General features: G+C 51.9%; 1 protein-coding gene across 5 annotated transcripts in view; it reads left to right on the top strand.

Annotated features, from left to right (window-relative positions):
• The first annotated feature begins 2428 nt into the window (after nucleotides 1–2428).
• FAM110A (family with sequence similarity 110 member A) overlaps nucleotides 2429–18660 on the top strand; it is a 59784-nt gene continuing 43552 nt past the window's right edge. For 2 of the 5 annotated variants that reach the window (XR_012923727.1, XR_012923726.1), the window contains exons 1-2: nucleotides 2429–2988; nucleotides 9161–9287. Coding sequence is in view for 3 of the 5 variants with exons in the window: in XM_012755173.3 (XP_012610627.2) it covers nucleotides 12875–13762 (888 nt within the window). In the remaining 2 variants the exon portion in view is untranslated. Of the gene's footprint in view, nucleotides 2989–9160; nucleotides 9288–12040; nucleotides 12116–12777; nucleotides 14355–18660 lie in introns of those variants that run through there. The other 3 variants (XM_012755173.3, XM_076011007.1, XM_076011006.1) reach the window with 3 other exon arrangements.

The raw sequence follows: 18660 nt of genomic DNA, 5'->3' as shown, positions 1-18660 counted from the left end.
GTCAACAGGGCGAGATGTTATTGCTGCCTGTGTGCTGGATCAGGATTAGGCCGTAAGGATCGCCCAGCTCCCTCTGATCTGGGTGCAGGTAATGACAGTTTGTCCACCTTCTTATTCTTATGGGCTCTCCCTCCCCACGCTCAAGGTGGGGGAAGGGAAAGACTGAGATGCTTTGAATAGCTCTGAATTGGTACCAGGTGCTTAATAAATTCTTGAAAATAGAGGACATCACCACTATGCTGTTGGCACGTGAAGATGCCCATAGTGTACCCAAATGATTTCTCTTTATGTGGCTGAATTTGGGATCCTGGCAAAGTTCCTTCTGTCCTCTGCTTGCCTCACTTTCTTAATCTTGGAATGAGGCTGATGGGTTTTGGTTTGTCTTGTTTATTCTAAGCTCTAGGGTTTGTAGGGCAGAGGCAAACTCTGCGGATGCAGGGTCAGCAGGGCCTTTATCCTTTCATCTCACACCTCCCAACCCCTGATTAAATTACACATCTCAGAGAAGAATCTGATCAACACAACACCATTGTTGTCATTCCCGTTTAATGACAGGGAAAGCCGAGGTCTGGGAGGCACCAGGGTGCTGTGTTCACATGGTCATGTGCTTCTGTAAAAATTTCCAAAGCAAGGCATTTTAACCTCACTCTTGAAACCTCTAACTCCTACTCCAACTTCTTTTGTGAGTTGATGTTGGGGTAGGTGAGCATAGTTTGGGTATCTGCCTAAGGGGACCTTACATTTAGTTTGGGTTTAGTGGGACATATTTGTATTATTTCCAGTCACTTTTGTGAATAATTACATTATTACTAACTGTCCTGGTATAGAAATGGCTTCCAGAAATACCCTCATTGAGCACACTGAGCAGACTCAACTTGGCGTGGTGACATGAAGGTGCAGGGTCAGAGGTCATATATCAGTATATGTGAGTGGTCTTACAGTGCTCAATCCCACAATGATATTGCAGCAGAGGAGAGGTTTGGAATGTATACATGGAGCCAGAGCTGGTTTATGAAAAGTATTACAGATGTAGGTCAAACAGGTAATTCATAAAAGTAATGTTATTTTTCTGGATTTTTTAATGCTTGTGGAATTTGTCATTTGTTGGGGTTTCTTGTCTCTTTCTACACAAGTATTCTCTTTAATACTTAATTTATTTGTAATTTAGCATTTCTTTTCTTAAAGAAGTGCCCTGAAGTTGTATAAATCATCAGGAAGAACAAAGCCCAGATCTGACCTGCTCAGTTTTCTCTTGTGTCTTATGGGATCACAGGGTTCCCCTTGCCAATCAGTTCTCCATGTTTACAAGGGAATTTAACAGAGTAGTTAAAAAGACTCACTATGGATTCAGACAGTCCTTAGTTTTCTCAGATGTAAAAATAATCATAGGATCTCTCTCCTCGGACAGTCATGAAGTCAAAGGAGATAATGTGTGTAAGCCCTTGAACACAATCTAGCAGAGGGCACAGGTAGTGCCAGGGATACTTAGCTAGTCCTCACAGATACAGACAGATTCCCTGTTTATGACAGCTGTGTCTTCTGATTTGGTTGGTGTCCAAGCCAGAGTGCACAATCATTGCTAGCTATTGATATATTGTTAGCCCTCCCCTCTGCCTGTCCAAGGCATGTACACAGCAAGTGATCACTTATTGACAATCCAATCAAAAGATGAAAGACACTTGCTGGAATAGAAAACAGATGCTGGCTCCAAAGTGAGCAATGCAGACCCAGACAGTGACTGATAGCTATAAAATTTCCTTACCTGGGAGGGCTCTTATAATTAATTTATTCTAATCCCCACAAAAAATGTGTTTTTTTTTATTGATATATTCAAGTGTTGAAAATTTGGAAAAATCCACAAAAACACAAAGAAGGTAACTGCAGTTATTAGAAATTATTACATATGCATATATATGCTATTACAGTTATGAATTTAACATATATTTGTACTGTACATAGTGCTTTGAAACATACTGTACTTTAAAGAATTTAATACTTCCTTAGCATTTCCCCATATCTTTAAATATCTTTTAATAACATCATTCTTAATGGCAGCATAATATTCCTCATCATTAAGTGGGAATAATTTAAAAAAATAATTAAAGGTACTGTCTTACAGGGTTATGTCATAAGCCCTGACAAGAGTTATGTCGTGTAAAGCCACCTGGCATATAAAAAACGCAATTAAATTAGCTGTCCCAGAATGGACTTACATAATCAACCCCCTTTCTGTAGGCATTAAAGTCATTTCCATTATTTTGCTGTGATGAATAACGCTGGGCAATATTCATCTTTGCTCATATCTTTGGTCATTTCCTTTGTAAATTTCGGAATTGCCGGTTATGCACATTTGCAAACTCACTCACTCATCATTACGCAGTTAGGGGAACAGAGAGAGGAAGGGACTTGCCCCGGGTCACACAGTGAGTTAGCATCAAAGGCAGGACTAGGAACCGGCTCGGGAGCTCTGGTGCTCTTCCAGCTGGGGACCCTGAGGAAGTCCCCGCTGGAAGCGGGAGGGAGAAGGAAGGGAAAGAACCAGGCGCCGGGGCTGAAGCAGAGGCCGGAAGCACGTGGGGCCAGCTGGGAGGAGCCGAGCCGGGCCGCAGAGTGGCGCGCTTCCCTCGGGCCGCCGAAGCTAAGCGGTCGCCTGGCAACCCGGGCGGCGCGGCGTTCGAACGGAAGCGAGGAGCCAATCAGGAAGTCCGGGGCGAACCATTCCGGCGTTGGGGGGGGGGGTGCAACGTGCTTATTTCCCCTTCCTCAGAGCCCCAGGGATCTTCGCTCCGGTGGTGGCTTTCCGACCGTCAGGGCCACCTGCTCTTCACAGGTGCGGAGGGCACCTCCGAAGAGGCCCCTAGAGGCCCCCACGCGGGGCCGGGGCCTCCTGGGCAGCGTTGGGAGTGGCCACTCCCGGCCCGGGTCCGAGCTGTCAGCCTCTCCCATCCCCGCGCGGGAGGAGCCGGGACACGCCTAGCGGGGCTCCAGGTGAGGGCGCGGGCGGTCGGGGGCACGAGCCCGGGGTCAGGGGGCTCTGTTCACTGAGCGCCTGCTGTATGCGTCCTCCCGGCGTCCTTTCTGCGTACCATTTCACAGATGAGGAGGCTGAGGCTCAGAGAGGCACGTGTCCTGGCCCAGCGAGGTCTGGCAGAGAATCCAAGTCTTTCTGCTCCACCTCGCAGTCAAGGCAGATCTAGATTTGCCTTGAGAGGCCCAGATGGGCAACTAGTGGTCACTTTCTCAGTCTTTTATTATCAGGGACATGGCCCGTGGACCTCTGGCTGTATCACCTGTCCCCGACGCCTCGCACCGTCCTCGGGGTACCTGTCCTGGACATCCGTCCTCCCTTATCCAGAACGTCAGGGGTGGGACTCAGGGCTCATTTGGGGCCCTTTTTGCCTACGACGTTCTGAATCCCAGAGCTTCCCCTCTCAGAGGACCTCTCTGTGGGGATCAGATGGGACTGACATTTTTGAGCTAGATGTAGCTGGGTGGCAGATTCCCCAGCTGAGGGAAGGGGTAGAGTCAGCCCTTAAACCAAAGCCGCTAGGCACCAGAGACTTTGGAGGGGGCGTGGGGCCGGGTCTTTCCCAGGTGGAGCACCAGATCTAGGCCAGTCCCTGCTCTGCCTCCTGGGAACACATCCTGCGTCCACCCTTCCCCCTTCACCTCGGGTCGCTATATGGTTGGTCTCCTTTCATAGATGGAGAAACTGAGGTTCTAAGAAGTTAAGCCCCTTGGCAATGCAGGGCTTGGCTCCAAGTCCCTCTGGCTTCAATCTTCAAATCCTTGACACGCACAATCATAGGATTTGAGAGTCTTGCATCTGTTCACAAGGGAGTTATTTATCCTCTCTCCTTTTGATTTTCCTCCCGGCTTTGGGGAGAGAAGTTCAGGGAGCTCACAAGTCTTTCATTCATTCTTTCAACAAATATTTATTGACTTCATATGCCTTGCCCTCCCCTGGCATGTTTTGTTTTTACCAAAGCATTTAGTCTATCTTATGTCCTATATGTTTTGCTTGTTAGTAATGTATTATCTTCTCCCACGGGGAATATGATGCACGGCAGGGGCTAGGATGACACAATTGAGGTACTTATCACCAGTGCAAAAACCTGGGGTGCCCAAAACCTCAGTATTAAAGATAACATAACTAAAGCTAACATTTACTGACCATTTGCTGTGTGTTCTGCTGGTGGGAGGTCAGCTCAGACAGCCTCTGTGGAGCATGGTCCCCCCATCTCTGTCACCACTGGAAGCGCATCCCCCCAACCCACCTGTCCCACTCTAGGCAAAATGGTGTAGGTGCAGTGATGTTGCCCTGTGGTGCATAATAGGCAGAAAGTGGACACATGCTAAGTGGCATGGGTAGGGGCCGCTGGGAAGTCACGCTGTGTAGCTGTGAAAAAAGATGTGGATGCTCTTTAGGTATTGATATGGCACCAAGAATGTCATGTATTATTGAGCAAAAAGAGCAAGATAAAAACTGTACACACAGCATGATGCTATACGTGTAAGAAAAGAGAAAGAATATATGTTCATACTTGCTTGTATCTGCCTAAAATCTCCCTGGAAGGATACACAACTGTCTGGTCACAGTGGTACCTGCAGAGAGGAGAACTAGGGGACAAGGATGGAAGTTTTGTTTTGTTTTTTTACTTTGTTCTCTTTATAGTTTTTGAATTTTGAGGATTGTGCATGTATCACCTGGTTGAAAATTATATATATATATATGTATATGTAAAATATATGTATATAAAATTATGGAGTACTGCTCTGTCACTGACTTGCTGTGTGACTTTGGGCAAATTTCTTTCTATCTCTGCGCTGAGATAAGAAGCCATGATGGTGAGTTCAGGCCTGGGCAAAGGGCAATCTAGGACAGGAAGTGGGCTTGGCTGTAGGTCTGCCTCACCCCTCTCCTTTCCCATCCTGTGTGCCAGGCCCTTCCCTAAGGCCTTGCATATGACATCTCTCTCATTCAGTCCCCACTGCAAGCCCCTTTGTCCCCATTTTGCAACCTCAGGTACAAACCGAGGCCCAGAAGATGGAGTTGGTGGGGATATCCGTGGACCCAGGCATCCACACCCACACCCTCCCACAGCCTGTCACCTCTCCCTTCCTGAGGTTTGTGCAAGGCCGCCCTGGGCAAGGCTGACTCCTGGGCAGACCAGGGCAAAGCGTCTAGGGAGACTCCAGAAATAGCTCAGGGCCTGGCGTGGCCCTGGAGGATGCCCGGCTGGGTGTCTCTGACCTGGACAGCTGGGCTGAAATTGAGCTGGGGCTGCCCTGCGGAGCTGGCCCCCTGGCCGCTGCCTGGAGCCTTCCTGATCCTCGTCAGGGGCAGGTGAGGGCCTCCGTGTCTCTGCTCAAGTCTGGGGAAAGAGAAGCAGGTGGAAGGAAGCGGGTGGGGACTGCTGAATGTCATGAAAATTATAAATGTCAGAAACCACACTTCTCATGTCCTCAACAAAGATAAAAATCACTGACACCTCTTGAGCACTTGCTATGTGCTAAGTACTTTACAAGTATGAACTCATTTATTTCCTTCAACTCTGTGATGTAAGGTAGTTACTGCTGTTTTATTTCATCTTGCAGAAAGGAAACTGAGCACAGGAGAGGTTTAATAATTTGTACAAGGTCACCCAGAGGTGGAATGTGAATCCAGTTCCAGCTTTTGTACTGTTTTTTTTTCTTTTTTTGTGAGTGTGGTAAAATGTATATAAAATAAAATTTACAATTTTAACCACTTGTAGGTAGATAGTTCAGTGGCTTTAAGTGCATTCACATTAGTGCAAAACCATCGCCACCAGCCATCTTCAGAATGTTTTCATCTTCCCAAACTGAAACTTTCTACCCAATATACATTAATTCCCCCATTTCCCCTTGCTCCAGCCCCTAGTAACCACCATTCTTTTCTGTTTCTATGAATTTGACTTCTCAAGGTACCGCATATAAATGGAATCGTACAGTGTTTGTCCTGTTGTGTCCAACTCATTTCACTTAGCTTAATGTCTTTAAGTTTCATCCATGTTGTAGCATGTGTCAGAATTCTCTTTTTAAGACTGAATAATATTTTTATTTTATGTAAATACCACATTTTGCTTAACTATTCATCCCTTGATGGACACCTGGGTTGTTTTTGGCTATTGTGACCAATGCTGCTCTGAACATGGTTGTACAAATATCTGTTTGAGCCCTTGCTTTCAATTCTTTTGGGTATATACCCAGAAGTGGAATTCCTGGACGATCCTATGATAATCCTATGTTTAACTTTTTGAGGAACCACCATAGTTTTTCACAGTGACTACACTATTTTACATTTCATCAATGATGCACAAGGTTCTAATTTTTTTTTTTTTGAGACAGAGTCTCACTTTGTTGCCCAGACTATAATGAGTGCCATGGCGTCAGCCTAGCTCACAGCAACCTCAATCTTCTGGGCTCAAGCGATCCTACTGCCTCAGCCTCCCGAGTAGCTGGGACTACAGGCATTCTGGGTTGATGAAGGCCTCACCCAGGAGCTGGGCACTGGAGGATTTGTTGAATGAATGGATGGTTATCACAGCTCACACTTGGTGGCATTTGTCATGCACAACCCTCACACTGGGAGGGAGGCACTGTTGTAAATCCCATTCTACAGCTGAGGAAACTGAGGCATGGAGAAGTTGAGTATCTTACCTAAAGTCTCCTAGCTAATCACTGGTGGGGCTGGGATTTGAACGAGTTCTGGAGGCCACGCTATACCCTACAGAGGTGGCCAGGGGGGTAGAGTGGGAAAGGGCACTGCAGGCATCAGAACCAGCATGTGCAGAGACTTGGACGTGGTGTCTTTGGAGAAGGAACAGTGCTTGGCTAGAAGTAGCCAGAGCCCAGCTTGAATGGGGGAGACTCAAGGTTGGAGGAAGGGTGAGACAGATCCAGAAAGGCCAGGAGCAGTGTTGGGGATTGCGGGTGAGGCTTGGTGCCAGAGACCTTGGCTTTTCTCTTTTCTTCCCACAAGATATTTATTCATTACAAAGGAAAAATATTAATAATTACTATACAGTGGAGAAGTCTGGCAGCCACTACCCTAACCAATGAATTGGCTGATCACTAAGGTTAGGACAAACTGTCGTCACATGCCTCCTGCTATGACGCTCTGAGAAGGACACAAGATCACTTCTGTGTTATTCCAGACAGATATGTTTAACTTGTTTCTTTTTTATTGAGATATGATTGACATGCAAAAAAGCTGTGTGTATTGAATGTATACAGTTTGATAAGTGGCCTTGGCCTTTGGACTGGGTTCCAGTCCAGCCACCTGGTCCATAGTGTTTCCTCTTGTGTTTGGTCCCTGGAGGAATACAATGTGTCAGGGGGTGCTGGAGCTCCCAGTCCAGTGGGAGATAGGAAACAAGCGATAGATAAGTGAATATCTAAAGTCGCAGGATGCGATGAACACCTGGAAAGGAACAAAATGGGTTGGGAGAGTTGGTGGGAGCTTCTCAGGGTGGTCAGGGAGGCCTCTCCAAGAAGATGACAGACATTTGAGATAAGATCTGAAGGAGGTGAGGGAAGGGGTTCCAGGCAGAGAATGGCTGGTGCAAAGGCCCTGAGGCAGAAAAGACCTGGTGTGTTCAGGAACAGCCCTCAAGGGAGGGCTTTGTGGCTAGAGCTGACAAGAAGTTGGAGATGAGGTGGGAGAGTTGGGCAAGGCCTGTGCCCTGGAGGGCTGAGGGCCAAGTGGGGAGTTTGGATTTTTTTTTTTTTTTTTTTTTTTGAGACAGAGTCTCGCTTTGTTGCCCAGGCTAGAGTGAGTGCCGTGGCGTCAACCTAGCTCACAGCAACCTCAAACTCCTGGGCTCGAGTGATCCTTCTGCCTCAGCCTCCCGGGTAGCTGGGACTACAGGCATGCGCCACCATGACCGGCTAATTTTTTATATATATATCAGTTGGCCAATTAATTTCTTTCTATTTATAGTAGAGACGGGGTCTCGCTCTTGCTCAGGCTGGTTTTGAACTCCTGACCTTGAGCAATCCGCCCGCCTCGGCCTCCCAAGAGCTAGGATTACAGGCGTGAGCCACAGCGCCCGGCCTGGGAGTTTGGATTTTATTCTAAGGGAGCCACAGGAGGGTTTAAGCACAGCAGTGATGAGATCTGATTTCTGTTGGGAAAACATTGCCATTATTGCCCCCATTTTACAGTCGAGGAAACTGAGACCCAGAACCATATCCAGGGAGTATTACCTATGGTGGCTTCTCCCTCTGGACCCCAGGCAAGGAGGCTGTAGATTCTTTAAGAGTTCTCTTGGTGGCTCATCTGGTGAGTGGCCAAAGCTCACCACTAAAAACACTGCTTCTTCCCCCTCCCCAGACTTGAGCCTGGGTTCGAGTCGTGGCCCTGTCATTTACCAGCTGTGTGACTTCAGGCAAGTGGCTTTACCTCTCTGAGCCTTAGTTTTCTCATCTGTAAAATGGGCATAATAGCAGTACCTACCTCACAGGTAGGTGTGGGGATTAAGCCAGTTAACATGTATAAAGAGCTTAGAACAGTATCTGGTACAAAGAAAGTACTCAGAAGAGGTTAGTTCTTTCCTGTTTTATTATGAAAATTGTTATTGTTGCTGTGCTGTTACTACTATTAGTGCCTGAGGAGCCTTCTCTCCCTATCCCCCATTTTTGCCTCAGTGGAGGGCCAGACCCAGTGGGCCTCTGTGGGGGATGATGGTCTTATAGCCCACCCCGGTACAATCAGGGCCTGGAGGAGGTTGCCTAGGGTCCCAGGGTGACTTTGGGCTAGGGATGCAACCCATCCCAGCCTCAGTTTCCCATTAGTGAAAGGGGGCAAAACGATAGAGCTCACTTAATAGGAATTGTTGGGAAGATTAAAATGGGATAATCCAAGAAACGCACGTTCTCATGTCTGGCCCAGTGAACAGTAACTGGTGGTCGCTGTGACAGTCGCGGTGGGGTGGGGGGATGGCGGAATCAGTTTTTCCTCCCCAAAGATGGGTGCGCTTGCCCGAACCGGCCACGGGACCGCGCGCCAGATGTGCGGTGGGCGGGTCCGGCTCCCGGAAGGGCTTGCCGCGGTGGGCCCGGAGCGGATGGGACCCGGCCGCCCGCGCGCCGGGGCTCGGATTCTGGCCCCTGCCTGGCTTACCTTCCCCCTTTCCAGTGACACCTGGGCCGGCGGGTTCACCTGCCCGCGGCCGCCGGAAGTTGCGCAAACGCCGGTTACCTGAGCCCCAGGTGGGCCGAGCCGGAGGAACGCCGGTCAGCGGAGGCTGCGCGGGTACAGCCAGGTACGTGCCGGCTGGGGCTGGGGCGGGGGCGCCAGCTGGGGCAGGGGCCAGCCCGGGCACCCTCCCTCCCGGGATGGCGGGACGGGGCAGAGAGTCACCTCTGGGCCTAAACAGGACCGTGGGGGTCGTGCCATCAGCTCCCTCATTTGAGAGCCAGGCCAACCCGGGACAGAGAGGGGCGGTGGGAGGCGGGTGCACACAGCGCCGCCCGCTCGGAGCCCCTCGGTCTCCGGGAGTCCCCAAGATTACCCCGAAGTGAGGGAGAGCAGACGCCAGACTGGGGATCGGAGTGTCCCCCACTCCTTTCCGCGGCTCCGGCGGCGCGGGGCGAGCGGGTGGGGAGGAGTGAGGGGGCGCTGTGGGCCGGGGATGCTAAGGAAAAGGGCCCGGCCGGCGCGTTTGGGACGTTCCCGGGCAGCGTTTGAATCCGCGGGTGGGGCGTTGGGCGGTGAGAGGAGTCCTCAGAGGGGACACTGAGTCCCATCTGGGGACTGGACCCCTGACTTCACCTCGCAGAAGCCTCTGCACCTCCGTTCGCCTAACTGTGACATGGGGCTGCTCAGGTCAGCTCACTGGTTAGCCTCCATCATGTGCCTCCTTTGTCCGCGCTCGGCCAGGGCTGGGAAAGAACCTTCTGGAGTGTGCTTAGAGAACCCCGCACGAGGGACCGAGGGACGGTCTGCGGACTGGGTTGGCCAAAGTCATAATAAAGACAGGGAGTCTGGTTCATGGAGCGCCGCCTTTTAGTCGGGTGCTGGGGAAAGTCCTCGACCTGTTTGATCTCTCATCCTTGCTGTGACCTGGAGGCTCGGGAACGTCTATTTTTAATCGCATTTCACAGATAAGGAAACCTAGTCTGGTAAGAGGCGCAGCTGCTTGCGCAAGGCACACCGTGGGTGGGTGGGCGAGGCAGAGGCTGGCGGGCCAGCAGCCCCAAAGCTGGGTTTGGCCCTCACATCTGTCCAGGCCCCTCTGGTGGGGACCCTGGGGGCAGCCGATCAGGCCACAGGCACTGGGGGACTGAGCAGGGCCGTGTTTGGGGCTTCTGCCCTGGCCCTGCTCGTCTGACCTCCTTCCTCCGTCTTTCCCCAATGGTGCCCGGGAGGGAACTGCCACCGCCAACGAGTTGGACTGGTTTGGGAGGTGGCAGCCGTGGGTGGGGCAGAGTCTGGCTGCCTCTGCAGGGCTCCGTAAGGCCACCCTTCCTGGCAGACCCTTGCTGCCTGAGGTCTCCTGGGGGTGGACTCTGAGTGGGGCAAGCCTTCCTGTCCCAGGCCCATCTACTACTCCATCCCTTCTACCTGGGGAGCAGCCCTGGCTCTGGGCCAACAGCCCCAAAAGTTCTGTTCCTAGAACAGAGCCCTCAAGTTGGTGGTTGGGGGTCCAGATGGAGGACCTCAGGTTGGTGGTTGGGGGTCCGGATGGAGGAGGAGGGGGGGGCAGATGTGTTTGCAGACATATTTTGTTTACCCAGTACTTGCAATGTTTTAAAAATTATTATTGAATATGCTCTAGAATAGAATCTAGAGTTTTCATGCACTTTTGGATTTCCACCTTCCTAGAACACGACACCTACCACCTTGGGCTCATATGCCTGCAGCAGGCTGGGCGTGCCTGTCTCTAGTTCATCCCGAGTCTGCCGGTTCACATCTGGCTCCCTTAGGCATTTCAGTTCAGTAAATATTTATTGAATACCTACTGTGTGCCAAGAGCAATATCTTGAAACTGATACATAGTGAACAAAACAGACAAATCTCCCTGCCCTCATGGAGCTGACATTTTAGGGGGGTAGGGGACAACAAAGAATGTAACAACCATAAACATAATAGAATGGATTATATGGTACTTGAACAGGGGATAAGTAAAAAAGAAATGGGAGGGGGGATCGGTAGTGCTGTGTGGAGAAACAGCAGTATTGAAATTAGTGTGATCAGAGCAGGCTTCATATGAATTTGTGCCTTATTTATCTATTCTGGGACTTGGGGCAGTTACTTCTCTGAGTCTCAGTTTCTCCATCTGCAAAATGAGGTAACAGTGACCCACAGGCTTGTGGCAGATTATAGGAGAGGATGGTATCAAATGTATGGGACACAGTAGGGATCCTGTCCATCCCAATCCAGACTCACCCCTTCCTGGATTCCTGGATGTCTAGATGGGGTTGTCCAATATAGCTTTCTGCCCTGGATGGAAATGCTCTATTCTGTGATGTCTAGTACAGTGACCACTGGCCAGCTGTTGAGAACTTGAAATGTGACTTATGTGATTCAGGAACTGAATTTTAAGTGTTTAATTTAAATGTAATGTTAAGGTTGAATAGCCACATCCAGATAGTGGCCGTTGAATTGGACAGCACAGGTCTAGGTGGCTTGAACTTCAAGTCCTTTTTGGGGAATACCTAGACTAAGTACCCCCTTCACTCCATTTTACAGATGAGAATATTTGGAACATTTTACAAATGATAAAGTTCCCACCTCTAAGGAGCCTGGAGAGTGGAGATGGCTCTTTGTGGCCCCAGCCCTTCCTTGGAAACAGGGACAGGGTTGGCCTGATGCCTGGCATCAGGCCGTGACACTTGGGCAGCTGTGTGGATGCTTGTGCACCCAGGCAGAGCCCTCTTGCCTATTAGTGCCCATCCCATGGCTGCTGGCAGATCAGGATTCTGCTGGATGCCTCCAAGCAGAGCTGTGTGATCTTGGGCATTTCCGGCTTCTCTCGGAATAGCATAGCTCAGGGCTTACGTTTCCACCTGACAGGCATCCGTCCATCACTGTGGGCCATCCAGGTCCGTACTGGAAGCTGACGGGTGTCTGGACTCCACTGGTGCGGAGGTGGGGATTTTCTCTGCTCCTCCCCTACAAGCTCTGCTCCTGTGCCTGGGGCCTGGCATGTCTAGGCGGGTGGATGGCCCAGCACAGCTTCCTGCCTGGGTGGGTGAGGGGTGGAGATGGTACCAGGCTCCCGTGGGCAATCCAGGTGGGGTGTGGTGCTCGAGCCCTTTCTCTTGGTCACTTAACCAGAATACCCCTGTGCCAGCACCTCCCTGCTTGGAAGTAAGGGGCACAACCATCCACTTGCTGGGTTAGCTTAAGCGAGTTGGTGTCCTCTCTGATGTCCTTTCCCCATCCGAAAAATGGGGCCGTTGAGAGGACAGGTTGAGCTGGCTGGTGCCCTGCACAGAGCTCAGAGCCCGGAGCCTGCTTTGCTCCCCTTTTTTTTTTTTCCCTCTTTTTCTGCTCAGGCCGCCCAGGTCTTTCTTCTCTAGCACCTCTTTTCTCCTTCTGCCTCAGCTGGGTCTGGTCCCCGGGGTAGGAGGGAAGGGGTGTGGGTGGGGCCGGGCCCTTCTGCTGCGGCTTTCTCCTGCTGATTGGCTCTCAGTGAAGCAGGGGCGTGGTCTCCACCTTATAATGGGGAAGGCGTCTTCGCCTGGCTCAGCCCTGGCGGAGCCTTTGTCTGAGCGCGCTCAGCCGCTCTTTTCTTTCCTTCACTGCAGCCGTTGCGGGCGTCCAGCTGCCAGCTTGCTGCCTGGACCTCTGTCTCCTCATTTCCCCGGTCTCCTCAGGCCGAAGCCCTCGGGGTATGTAACAGCCATGCCTGTGGACACGCTGAGCCCCGGAGCCCCCGCCGCCCCCGCCCTACCTTTCCGCCTGCGCACCAAGGTCCCCGGCTACCTGCTACGGAGGCCAGCGGACGGTGGAGCCCGCAAACCGAGTGCTGTGGAGCGCCTGGAGGCCGACAAGGCCAAGTACGTCAAGAGCCTGCATGTGGCTAACACCCGCCAGGAACCTGTGCAGCCCCTGCTGTCCAAACAGCCGCTCTTTAGCCCCGGGACTCGCCGTACAGTGCTCACGCCCAGCCGCCGAGCCCTGCCTGGCCCCGGCCGCCGGCCCCAGCTGGACCTGGACATTCTTAGCAGCCTCATCAACTTGTGTGATAGCCCCGTGTCCCCTGCCGAGGCCAGCCGCACTCCTGGACGGGCAGAGGGAACTCGCCAGGCACCCCCAGCCACCCCTCCTCGCCCGCCGCCTGCTACGGCTGCGGTCCGCCGAGTGGACGTCCGCCCCTTGCCTGCCTCACCTGCCCGGCCCTGCCCGTCACCGGGCGCTGCTGCCGCCTCCAGCCCGGCCCGGCCACCGGGTTTGCAACGCTCCAAGTCAGACTTGAGCGAGCGCTTCTCCAGGGCAGCAGCCGACCTTGAGCGCTTTTTTAACTTCTGCGGCCTGGACCCAGAGGAGGCACGGGGACTGGGTGTGGCCCACCTGGCACGGGCCAGCTCGGACATCGTGTCCCTGGCCGGGCCCAGTGCTGGGCCGGGCAGCTCGGAGGGAGGCTGCTCCCGCCGCAGCTCCGCTACTGTGGAGGAGCGGGCCCGCGAGCGCGTCCCCTACGGCGTGTCGGTGGTAGAGCGCAACGCCCGCGTCATTAAGTGGCTGTATGGGTTACGGCAGGCACGGGAGACCCCAGCCGCGGAGGGCTAGGCCTTCGCTGGACTTGGACTTCGCCGCAGCACAGATCTAGGGAGGCAGTCGGCCCCGCGACCTCTCTTGCATCCATTCCCTGGATCTGGGCAGACGGAGGCTGTTCCCGTTGTGAACTTGGTGTAGACCGCGGAGGCTTAGAGGCTGGACCAGCATCCTCTGGCAAGGACTGACCCTGGAGAGAATTGCTCTTGACTTTGAACCCCACCCCCACCCCCACATACAAGGTTTTTGACATGAGTGTACGTACCCCTGCTTGGCTCCTCTTGTGGGCTGCATTTGGGGTGCTTCACCCTCCCTACCGATACTGAGGGGCCAACGCATCTCACCAAGCCTGTCTCGCCAGTGACTCTGTTTCCTCTTTCCTTCCTTAGCCTCTGCCCTTTGCTGACTTCCTCTTCCTTACCCAGTGGGTCTTGGTTCCCAGGAATGTACCCTGGGGTGGGGGCAGGGAGGAGGGGGCTTATCTACTGTTTTTCCTGGTCCTTGGCAGCTGGTCTAGGTAGGTAGACTACAGGAGGGACTGGTTAGGAGTCTTCACTGCTCTGACTGCCTTTCTCTTGGTTAATAAACACGAGTGCTTGTTTCTCAAGGGCTGGGCCTTCAGACTCTTCTTGTTTGCAGGGGAAGGGGTGTGAGAAGTCTTGGAGTGTGGCCTTCAGAAGTTAGTAATCCTTTACTCCAAGATCTGGTGGGAGGTCAGCAACTGGCCTGGCCTTAGACGGGCCCCACAGGGGGAGGGTGTGCTCCTAACTCCCCTGGGAGGCTGGCAGGCCTCCTTCATAGAGGAGGAAACAGCTGCAGAGTGAGTTGGGGTAAAGCTGGGACTAGGCTTGGATCTTTCCCCTGCACCAGCAAGGGGACCTCCAGGGGAAGGACTGACTGGGGTGCTTGGATCCTCCCCCCATCCCCTGCCCAGTTCTCAAAGGGAAAGAAGATTAGAGAAGGCAAACCCTGAACTCGAGGTCACATAGCCCATAGAGTGGGGACGGGAAGTGGGAGTTCTTGGAGGAAGAGGGACTTGGGCTGGATGGCAGAAAATGAATGGCCTTGCTTCCAACTCTTGGTGATCCTGGACAAGCCAGTCTCCCTCCTGGGCCTCAGTGGGAGAGTTAGGCAGCACAGCCCTCCTTGGGATGGGGCACTGTGGTTACCTGGTCCCTTCCTGCTATACTGCAATAGCTGGGGAAAGAGGGAGGGGCTGGCACTGGGCTTTGAGGTCTCAGTTCCTTCCACCTTCCCACCAGGGCCCCAGCTGGGCACACAAAGGGCGAAAGCCTGGGGTGGCCTCTCCCACCCCCCACGGTGGGAGTGGGGAGGGTCTGGGTGGTACTTCCTCTCTTGCAGGCTGCCTTGGCTGAGACACTCAGAAACAGGAAGCTCTAATGGGGGCCCTGGTGACAGGTTTGATGTAGGTTTTATTTTAAGCATAAAGAGGAGATTTCCGTTGGGCTGTTGACAAACATCCAGGTCAGCCCAGCTGTCTGTCTGTCTGTCTGTGCACAATTAGCCCCCAGGGCCCTGCGGTGGGCCTAGGCAGTTTGGGGAAAGAAGGCGAAATTGGATTATAGAAGAGGATGGTGTTGAAGTCTACTCCTCCTGACACAGATGGGGAGGCTGAAGTGTGAGTAGGGCGGTGACATGTTGACAATGCAGGAGCAAGCCAGGGATGCTGTGTGTGTGTGTGTGTGTGTGTGTGTGTGTGTGTGTGTGTGTGCTAATCCAGGCAGGCTCTGCAGAGCTGGTGCCCCTAGAAGGTGTCAAAGACTAGCTCATTCAGGCAACCCTGCTGGAGTTCTGTGCAAGTCATTGCCCCTTGCTGTGACCTGACAGTCCCCCAGCAGCCAAACAAAGTGGATAGACTGACTGCATTTTACATGTAAAGAAACTGAAGTTCAGGTCACAGGACTCCTGGGTGACCCCTTGTTCCTGGAGGAGGTTTCAGTGCTGGGCTCATCCTCTCACTGAATCCTCAAAGTAGCTTTTCAAGGGTCAGGTATATTGTCAGAGTGGGATGTTGAGCTCAGGGAGGTGTAGGGACTTGTGGGCTGTCACACAGCAGGTCTGCAAGACAGCCCGAGGTCACAGCCTGGCCTGCCACCCTCCCCTCCCAGTCAGCGCATTCCAGATCCCTGATTCCCCCAACACCCCCACCCCACCTCTCTTCCTCATCTTGGCAGCCTTTGCTTCTAGTCGTTTTATTATTCAACACCTACTGGGTACCCAGCAGTGGGTAAGACAGATATTGTCCCTGCCATAGTCTGGGGACACAGAACAGGCAACTACGCAGCAAGCATATACATGGTCACAGAGTGTAAAGTAGGTACATTCAGGGACTTCTGTTCTGAGATCAGAGCTGTCCCCAGGAGACAACCGAAAAGGGCATCGAGCAGGTCTGCTGGGAAGAGGGCAGGGCGGCACCTTGGAAGTGGGGAAGGTGCCAGAATGAGCCCTAACTTTCCTAACAGGTGCCACTTGGTCTTGGGAGGGATCTGTGGAGGGAGCAGGCTGGGGGCTTTCGCCACGCCCCCTCTCGCTCCTACCCTGCCAGCTCCCACCCTGCCAACTCGGGGATCTGCTGAAACAGCCCCTCTATTGTTCTGCCTCCAGTTGGAGTGTGAGCTGTAGCGAGCAGCAGCCGCTGCTTTTTAGCCCTTCTGAGGGCCTGCAGCTGCTGCCCCGGCTCCCGGGGCTCCCCGGGCCAGCCTGGCCCCAGCTGCCTGGCTCCTAATTAGGCAGAGATGGGATCTGCTCCTTGATCCATTTCCCACCAGCTAATTATATACACCTGGGTTTGGGAGCCAGGCAACCTGGCTGCTCACTTCTGTCATGAGGTGTGATGGGCCCTGGGAAAGGCACTTCCTCTGACCTCAGTTTACCCTTTTGGCAGAGGATGGAATGTAGCTGCAGGGGCCTGTTTAAGAAGATTTTCAAAGTTAGTTGCAAACATCAGTAAACTTCCCTTAAAGAACTTTAGCATGCAGGTCATTAGCTAGAATTCAATATTTATTTACAGTTATTTTTCTGGAGGCAAAATTTACACACAGTGAAATACACAGATCTTAAAGGTACCATTGGCTGAGTTTAGACAAATTCATACTGCACCCCAAACCCCAATCAGGATATAGAACAGCGCCATCACCATGAACAATTCCCCTGTGTCCCTCCCCTTCAATTCCTGCCCCTTCTGCCTAGTCCCCAATTCCTGTCCCCTTCATGGACATGTCTATGTAACTGTTATATATAAATTCAGTACCCGGTAGCACTAATAAAAACTATTCCTTTCCCCTCTCATTCCCCGCCTCTGCCTTGCTCCCAGAAAGCCACCACTTTCAACTTTTTAAACTATTTCTTCTGGCACTTTCCTCCATATTTTAAAATACCTTGCTTTTCCTGCTGTTTTCCTGATTAATTTTAGAGATTGTGAACTGATTTTCTGGCTTTGGATCCCTGCCCTTCCCCTTACTGGCCAGATGACCTCGGGCAAGTGACTTAACCTCCTTGTGCCTCAGTTTTCTCATTTGTAAAATGAGAGTAATAAGAGTATTTAGGTTACTGGATGGTTCTGAGTATCAAAGATCTAAAGTGCCCAGAATAATGTATATCACCCGGTGAATGGTCATAACTGTTTCTTCTTATCATTATTATCAAGGAAGACTTAGCTTTTACTCATCCTTCCTCCTTTCAATCTACATCTGTCACAATTTGTAAGTGAATCTTCAGTGTTATTTATATGATGACTATATGACCATTTCCTGATAAGCCAAGGCACATATTTTGCTTATATTTCCTTTCTTGTGTTAACTCTTTGTTCTTCCCGGAGTTACTATCTGCTTTTTGCTTTTTTCATTTGCTTAGTATCCTCTTAACCCATCCTTAATTCTCTGACACCCTCACTTTCCCTGTACTTACTTACATTACACATAGCAGATAATTTATTGTTTTCAATTTCCTTCCTGAAACCCTTCAAGTGCTTTTTAACAAGGCTCCCCTCACCCCCCACCTTTAAGAATTGGAGTCAACTGTAAAAATGGAATCTCAAGTCCAACCTGTAAGGGAAGCATCGTGAGCACCCACTGTGCGCCAGGACCTGTACCGGGCCCTGAGCAGGAAAGTAGCCAGACAGGTGATATTCCTGTCCGCGTGGGGCTCTAAGAGGGGAAACAACTGAAGCTCCACTCCCAGGCTTCATTTACCTGGGAACCCCTGAGCTCCTCTGGGGATCTCAGGCCCTTGGGGAGGCCAGATTTACTCATATGTAAAATGGGGATCGTTTAGTCATTCTGCAATCACTCCCTAAACATGTGGTCTGGGGCTGTGTTCTGGGTGCTGGGTATGTAGCAATGAGCTGCCATCCCTCAAGGGTCTCATGAGGGCTGTGGGACAGAGGGGGCTGCGGATGGCAGGGGAGCAACGGGAGGTGGGAGGGGGCTTCCCAGAGGAGGTGCCATGGGAGGAGCTCCTGATGGGTAAGGGGAATAAACAGCGGCCACCATGTGCCAAGGCCTATGTAGAAAACTTCCACGTATCATCCCACTAAATCTTCCCAAAGACCTTTTGGGGAGGATTTAATGTTTTCATCCCAATTGCATAGTTGGGGAAACTAAGGGCAAGAGAGTCCAAGGCCAGGGTCACACAGCTAGGAAGCTGCAGTGTTCAAACCCTTGCCCTTGGGTTCCAGAGGCCAGTTCCCAACCACACACGGCAGTGCCTGCCACAGGCAGGCTCCCAGGCCCTGTCCCCACCCCATCCTGGCTGGTCTTCTCTTGTGTGCCTACTGGTGCCAAGCTCTGGCTCATTCTGTGCCGTTCACTTTATTCATCCATTCATTTGACAAAAGTCTCTTGGGTGCCTTTTCCATGCGCAGCCCTGGGCTGGGTGGTGTCAGGAATATAGAG

The sequence above is a fragment of the Microcebus murinus genome, chromosome 16 (assembly GCF_040939455.1).
Source record: "Microcebus murinus isolate Inina chromosome 16, M.murinus_Inina_mat1.0, whole genome shotgun sequence".
Lineage (NCBI taxonomy): Eukaryota > Metazoa > Chordata > Mammalia > Primates > Cheirogaleidae > Microcebus > Microcebus murinus.
The sequence above is the reverse complement of the archived record's forward strand: the minus strand, read 5'-3'. Positions and strand labels throughout refer to the sequence as shown.